The sequence below is a fragment of the Triticum dicoccoides genome, chromosome 2B (genome assembly GCF_002162155.2).
Source record: "Triticum dicoccoides isolate Atlit2015 ecotype Zavitan chromosome 2B, WEW_v2.0, whole genome shotgun sequence".
NCBI classification, from domain to species: Eukaryota; Viridiplantae; Streptophyta; class Magnoliopsida; order Poales; family Poaceae; genus Triticum; species Triticum dicoccoides.
In genome coordinates, this window is record NC_041383.1 from 729,213,395 (window position 1) to 729,222,841 (window position 9,447).

The 9,447-nt window shown below is 45.2% G+C and overlaps 1 protein-coding gene across 1 annotated transcript; it reads right to left on the minus strand.

Moving 5' to 3' along the window:
- Positions 1 to 995: 995 nt before the first annotated feature.
- Positions 996 to 6,295, minus strand: LOC119365921 (protein IQ-DOMAIN 32). The gene is made up of 6 exons (XM_037631573.1): positions 6,003 to 6,295; positions 4,109 to 4,651; positions 3,845 to 4,015; positions 3,407 to 3,463; positions 1,671 to 3,315; positions 996 to 1,330 (listed from the first exon to the last, which is right to left on the minus strand). Exons 1-6 carry the CDS (start codon positions 6,102 to 6,104, stop codon positions 1,311 to 1,313), a joined length of 2,538 nt encoding a protein of 845 aa, XP_037487470.1. The 5' UTR covers positions 6,105 to 6,295; the 3' UTR covers positions 996 to 1,310.
- Between the last annotated feature and the right edge of the window lie 3,152 nt (positions 6,296 to 9,447).

Here is a 9,447-nt window from a genome sequence, read left to right on the forward strand (position 1 = left end):
ATTTTGCACCCTTCGTTGTGGCAAAGGTGCGGACACAAGTGGTTAACAAGAGACTTGTGCGAGATGCGATGTGCATGCATTCATGGATGGACGATGTAATGGGCAATCTATGCACTGAGGGTCTCACCAAGTTCATCGGCCTTTGGGAAATTCTCTTGGAAGTTCATTTGGACGCTCAAGTCGAGGACTGCCCCATCTAGGCTTGGAACACGTCCGGAGTCTACACGGCATCATCTGCGTACAAGATGCTATGCGAGGGAGGAGTCAGATTCCATTGCTTCGGAGCCATATGGAAGTGTTGGGCACCGCTTGCGTGCAAGCTATTCATGTGGCTTGCGGTACAATATCGTTTATGGACCTCGGACAGGAGAGCTAGGCACGGATTGCAAGACCAAGCATCAAAATGTTATATGTGTGACCAGGAGGACGATACAGTGGACCACATTTTGCTGCAGTGCGTGTTCTCGCGGCAAGTGTGGTTCCGCTGCACTACTAGGGTGGGTTTGACGGCCGACCTTTGCCCAACAAATGACTCAAGATTGGTGCAGTGGTGGACGGATACGAGAAAGCGGATAGATAAGCAGTCTCGGAAAGGCTTTAACACCCTCGTGATGCTAATCTGTTGGACGATATGGAAGCAAAGGAATGTGAGGGTCTTCGGCACGGGCATAATCAAGAACGAGTGGGATACTGTAGACTCTATCTTTGATGAGTTGAGGACTTGGGCCAAAGCAAGAGCTTTCGAAGGACAACCGATCATAGTGTAGTCGAGTAGAGCTAGGGAGTGATGTGGAGGCTTGGTTAGGGTCGGTTTGTGACTCCTATCTAGCGATGTGTAATCTTTTGTACATATTTTTCTTTCTTCTATAAAGCTAAGGTACGCCATTGGCGTGCCCTCAAAAAAAAATACAAAGGGTTTTTTTTTTGCAAGAAATAAATACAAAGAATTTGACAACAGAAAGTTGATCCACACCAACATGAACTTCATTCAGACATCAGCGACAACCAGCAACAAATACTATGACAGATCATCATTTTTCAAATCCACACTGGTGTTGCTCGTCCCGATACAAGTCAAGTAGGATATGTATTACACACAAGAAATAGCACTATCAGTCAAATAACACAACCAATAAGATCAACCAACAAATGTACATATATGATGAAGCTGCTGCTCTTCTCCATCAGCATTCCAAGAAAAAAATATTAAGAAACAACTGACGAATTAGAGGGCCTGCGACGAGAAAACAAGGGCGCGGGATGAGTGCTTCTAGATATCTGATGGCACCTCGTCGATGTGCTGCCATCCATCATATATTCCACCTCTTATCTGTGCACATAAGAAGATCCTTAAGACAGACGTACACTGCTGAAAGATAACTACTACTCCCTCCGTTCCCAAATATTTGTCTTTTTAGAGATTTCAACAAGTGACTACATACGGAGCAAAATGAATGAATCTACACTCCAAGATAAGTCTACATACATCCGTATGTTGTGTCCATTTGAAATGCTTAGAAAGACAAATATTTGGGAACGGAGGGAGTACTACATTACATTACTGTGCGTATGTCGAACAGACATTAATAAATGTCTTCACAATGATCAAAACCTTTCAAACAGAAATGCATATCATGAGTGTAAGGCCTATTGAAGGTTATAGCACTTACCAGACGGATTGTGAGGAACAGCAACGCTGCTCTTCACATTTTGCTGGGCTTGGGAAGATGACCGTTGCATGCGAGGAGATGTTTCATTTTTGCCGTTTGTTATGGGCAAAGAATGCCTCTTCCTCGGGTTATTGTCTTGAACATCTGGGCTTAACTTTGGGGATAGAGCAGCCGCCTTTGCTCTTGCAGATTCTGTGAACTGCATGTAACTTGGCAATGGAGTGCTGTTGCTCATGCGAGGTTCTTGATCAGCATTGTCAGACTTGGCAACTTTGCCTGAGCTCTCTCTCTTCGCATGCTTATAATCCTTTGACAGATTATCTGTGCTGCTTCGGCCGACTGAATTGCTGCTTGGACTAGTCAGGGACCTTCTGCTTGCATGAGACTTTGATTTTTTGCTCTTGCTCTTGCTCTTGTTGGTATTGACAGAGACCTCACTTGATGGTGTGCATTGAGATTCCGCAAAAGTGGTTCGGCTCATGGGAGTTCCCTCAGGTGACTTGGCATATGATCCTATAGACTCCTCTATTTGGTCATGCAAATCTGGCTTTCCTGATTCAACATGTGCTTGCTCAAGGACAGGATCTGTGGCAATGGGAGGGTTAGCAACATCACCATTCAGTTCTTCCTCTTTCTCTGGCTGGACGACTTCTTCGGAGGTGTCCTTCACTTCAGAATGTAAAACATGGGTATCTTTCTCGGCATTCTCACTGGCGTAGTTCCGACCTCCAAGAGCTCCCATCTCCATTACAATCTCACCACCATCAGCTTCTGATCTATCTGGTGAGTCAAGTGTAGATGAAATTGAAATCTCAGTCCCACATTCTGAAGCAGCAGGTATGATTTTAGCATCATGACCAACTGTGCTTCTGGGTATGACTGTTTCAATATTTTGCTTGGGTGAGGTACCACCCTGTGAACGGGGAGTGTGCACCTTCGATTTGCTTGGCGCATCCAGAAAAGATGAACTGTTGGACCTACTGACTGCCGAAGTCAGCTCTTCGAATTTCATCTGTGCAGCAGCAAATGCTGGATTGCAGGCCTTTCTTGCTGCGCTTCTAGCTTCCATCTCCGGTGACTGCTCAAGATTATATGCATCCATAACATCCTCACTGGGGTATTCAGATTTTTCAGGAACAGGGCTGGGTTCCCTTGATGGATCAGTTTGGGTAGAGAAGTCTAAAGACTGCTCCACAACATTCTCTGTCTTTGAATCAGTCAACTGTTCAGCATCGTCATCGACCTTTTCGATCAACTCTGGTGCAGGATCATCTTTGATTTCCAACATAGAGGTTTCCTCTGGGACACATTCAGGAGCCTTCAATCCACTCAAATCAAATGACCTTGGTGTCTCTTCCACAAAGGCACTAGATTCAGAAGGCCTTAGTGTCTCCTCCACATCATCAGGCACTAACTTGGGGAAAGAAATGTCTGAGTCCGAAAGAACAACCTTTTCCTCATGGTGAGCATCCTCTTCCATCTTTTCAACCACCAACCCACTATTTTCTGCATTCTCAATCAAGTGGCCTTCAGTGGTTGGCAGAATCAGAGTTGTCCACCTCTCCATCCATTTCCAGGTAGCATCAGTTTCAGAAGCATCACATCTTATGTTCATGGATTTGGAAGTTGACATGTTGTCCATGAGCTGGCAGAAAATAACACGGTGTGAGCATGAGGAAATCCAAACTAGAGATAGTGAGATGGCACCAGTAGTGGTAATAGTTATTTTGTCTCACCTTGAGAGCAAATCCATTGTGAAGCAATTTCTCACTTGAAGAACGGACCAAAGTATCCTGTAAAAAAAACAGAAGTCCATTATTAATAAGCAAAACATGGTCGGAAAAATGGCTATCCAAGGGTGCTGCTCAGCATAATAACACAAAAGATTAGGATCATCTTGCACATTTGGCAAAGAGGAATAGAATCGACACGGAAAGTAATGACTATGCAAAGCATGGAATTTCACAAGTTGACAGATATCACAACTTGGATGGAAAGTTTAGATTTCATGACACAAGCAATAAATAGACGGACCTGGTTGCTAGCTAAAGGACTTTGTAAAGGTAAATCCTATTGAGTAAAGTTGATGCCATGATGTTTCCTCCCAGACGCAATGTGGGTGATAATAAATATGTTATAAACGAAAATATGTTAAATAAGAATGCTTTACTCACCTGAAACCTTCCTGAAGATTGTTGTGCTTGATGAGTCCGGACAAGCCCTTGAGTTTTAACAATAGCAAGCAAGCATTGTAAAGATTCTGCAGCCTGCCGCCTAACTAGATGCCCGCGTATCACAGCTTGCAGTTTCACAAGATCCTTATGGTTCGATAGCTCTTGCCTTGCCTGCAGTCATGTAAATGCTTAGTACTGTACTAACATTTAACAGGAAAATATTGTAGTGAGCATAATAATAGGTGCCAAAATAATATAACATACGTTGTATGTTCTGATGCCAGACTGAATGACAATAGCAGCAGACTCCACGTGATCTTCCTCAGGGTCTGGAACGCTTCTATCAACAAGTGTGGCAGTTTCATCCTGCTTCACCTCAGTTGGCGAAACAGAGATGCTTTCATCTGGCTTTTCATCAAGTTTCTCAACATCCTTTTCAGCTGGCTCTTCACTCGGCATCTCGGTTATCTTTTCATCTGGCTGTTCAATTGACCTCTCAATTATCTGGTCAACTGGCTTTTCAGTTGTCTTCTCTGTCTGTTTTTCATCGGGCTTCTCTTCGTGAACAGACTTCTCGTCTGGCTTCTCTTGAAGCACAATCTTCTCATCTGGCTTCTCTAGATGCAGGGGCTTCTCTGAGGCATAAGAGTATGTTGAAGAGTAGACATTGTTGCTTGGAGCAACATCAGCTTTTGCTTTGCTCGAACTTAGAGTTTCAGGCTCGGATATATCAGAGTTCTTGAGAACTCGGTGCCTTGTAGACCTCCTACGAAAGCTCCATCTGCTTTTATCTGATATGGCCTTACTCTGGAAAAACCAAGATGTGCATCAGCCATTAGTATGAAAAAAAACTGGATACTTGATCTAAGGAAGAGGGAAACAGAATCCTTGTCAGAACTTTCACATGACAAAAAATGACAGAGCACTACAAAAATAAGAAGTGACAACAGGGAATCGAGTGAACCTTCAAAGCAGGAAATACTTCTCAACTAGTGAAGTAAAATTCAGATACTAGGAGGTAAAAGGGCACAAAATGCAAGCAGATTCTTCTTCAGTCACCATCAGAAATTTGAACAAAACAGCACATTAATTGCTTTCTATTATAAACGTATCCTTTCGTTTATTAATGTGTCCGTTTCTTGGTGAACTTCTTAACTATAGTTTGATAGTGGTACCACTACCAGCTATCCATCAGTTCATTCCTATTCTTATCCAAACCAAGCTGAATCTGCATGAAATTTGTAGATAGGGGGAAAAACAAATTATCGCATAATTCAACGACGACAGACCCTCTAGGCTGTCATATGAACACCCAAAACTACAGATCCCATTTCAGCACATGGGGCGCAGAATTCCCGCTGATAGGCGAATTTTCCGGAATAGCACGTGGATTTAATCCAGGATCCTCACCGGCCGACCTGCTCCGCTGCTCGGCAGGACTTGCGGTCCAGAGAGCAAAGCCGTGTCCTCCTGAATCCATGATTCTCACAGTGGGGGAAAGAAAGTGGCCAAAAGTTTTAGAACAAAAAAATGTCAAATCATGGGGGGGCAAGGGTTAGCAAAATCCAACCCCGGGGATGGGGAGGAGAAGGACGGACGCACCGGGCCAAGAGGTATGCACAGTGCGCGCACCTGCGCGTAGCATGGCATCATGGCGCTAGGCCACCAGATCCCATGCTGCATGGGATCGAGACGACACAAACAGCGACCTCCTAAGCTAGAGCCACTCGGCGGAAAATGGAAAGAAAAAAAGGCTTAAAAAGAGGGAATTTGTAAATTCATGCGTGTGGCAATTTAGCCATGCGCTCCTGCTGAGGGGACTTGGAGCAGCTCCACCGCCCAGTTTTGAAAATCGAAATTTCACGCCCACGAGCCGAGCTAGTGGTGCGCGGCGCGGGAGCACCGGGGGAATCCCCCAAATTGGTGGCCGTTTCGGCTCCCCGCCGCGGACCGGCGCTGGATCTACCTACACCCGCCTCCGCCCCGCGCGCTGGGCGGAGATCTGCCGAAAACAAGCGCACCGCCAGCTCGAACCCGCCCAAAAGAGAAGAACAAAAAAAGCAAGCAGCTTGGACGAGCCGGAACAGCACAGATACACTGCGGCTGGGAGCACGCGGAGACGCCGCATTCGGCGTGCGACGGGCAGGGGAGCACCCACCTCGTCGGCGTGGGCGTCGGTCTCGGGGTCGGAGCCGGCGGTGGCGTCGGATCCGGCGCCGCCACAGAGGATCTTGAGGCAGCCGTTCTTGGACTTGGTCATCGTCGGATCGGGTGGCTCCCCCGCTCCCCTCCAGCCGCCGGCGGTGCCTCCTCGGGTGAGCCGCTGCGGCGGTGAAGTCAGTGCTCTGCTCCGCTGGCTGCGCGTGGGAGTGTGCGTCTCTGGACTGGATAGAGGTGGGCGGCTGTGCAGCAGCAGCTGCTGCGGGGCGTTTCTGTGTTGTTTGCTTCCGAGCTGCACGCTGGGCTGGCTGTTTTTATATTTCCGAGCGTTCCGTTCCGCCTCGGCCGGGCCCTCCCCCCCTTTCTCTTTCGCTCTTCTACCTTTTATATAAAAATCAAGTTTTTTCCTCCAAAATAAATCAAGTTTTTCCTTTTTTTTCTTTTTCCTTTAGTAACACCTTGGTCTCTCTCTTTTTTGCGGGGTAAAAGAGTTTTATTTCAAGATTATAAATTTACAGTCACGAGGCAAGAATTCATCGGTATATGTGGGCCTTCTGTGTAGCCACACTCTATGCTACGGTTGGTACGCCTATATCTTGCCAAATAACCTTCTACTCTGTTCTGACTGTGATGAAACTTTTGTTGAATAAACTCCCGATTCTCTCTCAAGGATTTGATCTCCAAAGCAAGATAACTATACGGTGGTCGAACAAGTGATTCATCATTAAAGATCGATATGGCCACAGAAGAATCTGACTGCACGGTAACTGAAAGCTTGGTATGTTGCATGGTCAAGGCCATGCTCTGCATGAAAGCATGTATCTTCGCTTCCAAAGCATCATTACAATAGAATAGAAATCTATAAGCAAAAATATATATACTTCGAAGTTGTGATGTAATATCTTCATTTCTAACTAGTTAGAGTAGAGTTAATGCAATTTATTTGATGAATTATACAACCCAAGTCGGTGATAGTAGACCTTCGATTAAGATCTTCGCAACTAATTTGTTTTTTACACTTTCGTGTGCTGCAATGGAATCATAAATATTTCAGCGAGTTAATGTAACTATGTGAAAATATGGATTTTATGTGCCGACGAAACCAAACCTTATTGGCTTAAGACGGTTAATGTTGTTTTCGGGGGGAAATCAAATATGTAGGGGAGGGGGAATCTAAATGGGGATAGAGGGGCCATATGTAGGACAAAGGTTAGAGCATCTACAACCGGCATTGGCAAATCCGGCCCCCTATACAGCCGCAAAGCGCTTGGGCATGTCAGCTTACGTATCTGGACGGTCCCTCTTATAACACATGCAAATCCATGCACGTCCATCATGCACGTCAATATCGCACGTAAATAACAACTGTTGGCAACGAAAGTATTCCCTCCGGTCCTTTTTACTCTGTGTATTAGAATTTTTTTCAAGTCAAACATTGCAAACTTTGATCAAATTTATATTAAGCAATATCAACATCTATAATATCAAATATATATATATATATATATATATATATATATATATATATATATATATATATATATACCGTGAAACTGCATTTCATTATGAAACTAACAATATTGATTTGGCATTGTGAATGTTGATATCTTTTTCTATATGTTTGGTCAAAGTGTAGATAATTTGACTTTGGACAAAACTTATATGCAAAGTAAAAATGACCGGAGGGAGTACATCGTTCTTACATAAACTTCATTTTAAGTGCACAACTCAAATATTAGTTCTTTTGTTTCCATTATGGGTCCACATATGCTTCACAAGTTCAGTGAGTAGCTGCACATGCACCTGATGATCTCGAAGATTCGGATGCATCTACAGAAAGTTCATAAGCTGATTTGCATCTTGATCTTCGGAGATTTGAACTTGTTCTCCCTGCGCTTCAAAATTATTGGTTTGGGCAACATCATCACCCTCATCCTCGACAATCATATTGTGCAAAAAAACACAATATGTCATGGGCTGCCATAAAGTTTCTAATTTCCACATCATTGTAGCTCCATGAACAATTCCCCAACGAGGTTGAAGCACTCTGAATGCCCTCTCCACATCCTTCCTAGATGCTCTGTACATTATTGCAAAGTGGCTTTGTTTCTTTCCGTGTGGTTCGAATGTGGTCTTGACAAACGCTGCCCACTGAGGATAGATGACATCGGCAAGATAGTATCCCATGTTGTAGTCACGGCCGATGACAATGTAGTTGCACGGCGGCGATTCCCCATCACAAAGTCTCTAAAGAAAGCATGCCAATCTATAAGTCATGTGATGTCACTACTTCCAGTATGATGGTGTCCTCTTGGTTGTGACTTTGATACATTCCCCGCAAACCTTTGGGAAATTCTTTCCTTGCTAATGCATGCAATCAATTGATCCGAGCATTCCTGGAAATCATCTGGACTCTCCAATAGCCAACAAATTCTCTGTGTCCTACACATTTGGTCTCACATATACTCTCTCCAAACACCTACACCACGACACAGGCAAACTTGACAGTAGTCTTTAGGCATGTTTTCTTCCCATCCGGACCATCTCACCAACAGCATCTGCGTCAGTACCAAGTACAAGCATTCCCAGAGTAGTTGTGCATTTCTCCTTAGCACAAAAAGAGAGTTCGCCGCCGCAATCCCTCGTGGGCTTGAAGTAGTCATTGCGTGCCTCCACTCCCTTCACAATGCACAATAATAATGTTTTTCGCATGCGAAAATGGCGACGAAACTATGGATCATTCGGGAAAGTTGGGTTCAGAGTAAAGTAGTCCTTGTGCAGTAGTCGTGCTCCGGAGACCTATCCTGATTGATCACTCTTCTCCTTCCGATTGAGCCCATAAAGTTGAGAATATCCTCCACCTGGCGGTCGATTTCCTCTTGCATGCTCATGAGCATGATCATGTCCACTTCTTCGTTCGAATCTGACTAATCGAAGAACTCATCTTGAATCATTTGATCAAGCTCCGTTGGCCCATACTTCTCGTCCAACAAAGCATCATAATTCATCATTTCCCCTACAAATAAATCACAGGACAATGTGTCAAACAAATAGAGCGCAAGGGGCAGCCCGAGAGTTGCCGGACGTACAGGATGGCGTCTGGGCTGGCGACGACGTCCCTGGCGGCGAGCACGAGAGAGAGGACTGTTGTGCCGGTGCTGGCGGCACAAAGTCTCATAACGGCTGCGGAGAAAGGGTGGCGGTGGAGTTGTGAGACGTCTGTCATGGAGGAGGAAGAAGAGGTGACCGAACAAATGGATCCGGTAGGTCAAGGGGGAGGATTTGGTGCAATTTTGTGATGTGGTGGGGCTATTGGGTCCAACGTGGTAGGCGCGCTCGGGCGCCCCGATATCCGCCCTACATTTGGGCTGGATATGAGGGGCGCCGGTCAACACAGGCGTTTTGAGGTGCCTGTCTGGGTCACTTTATTATGACGGTCACTG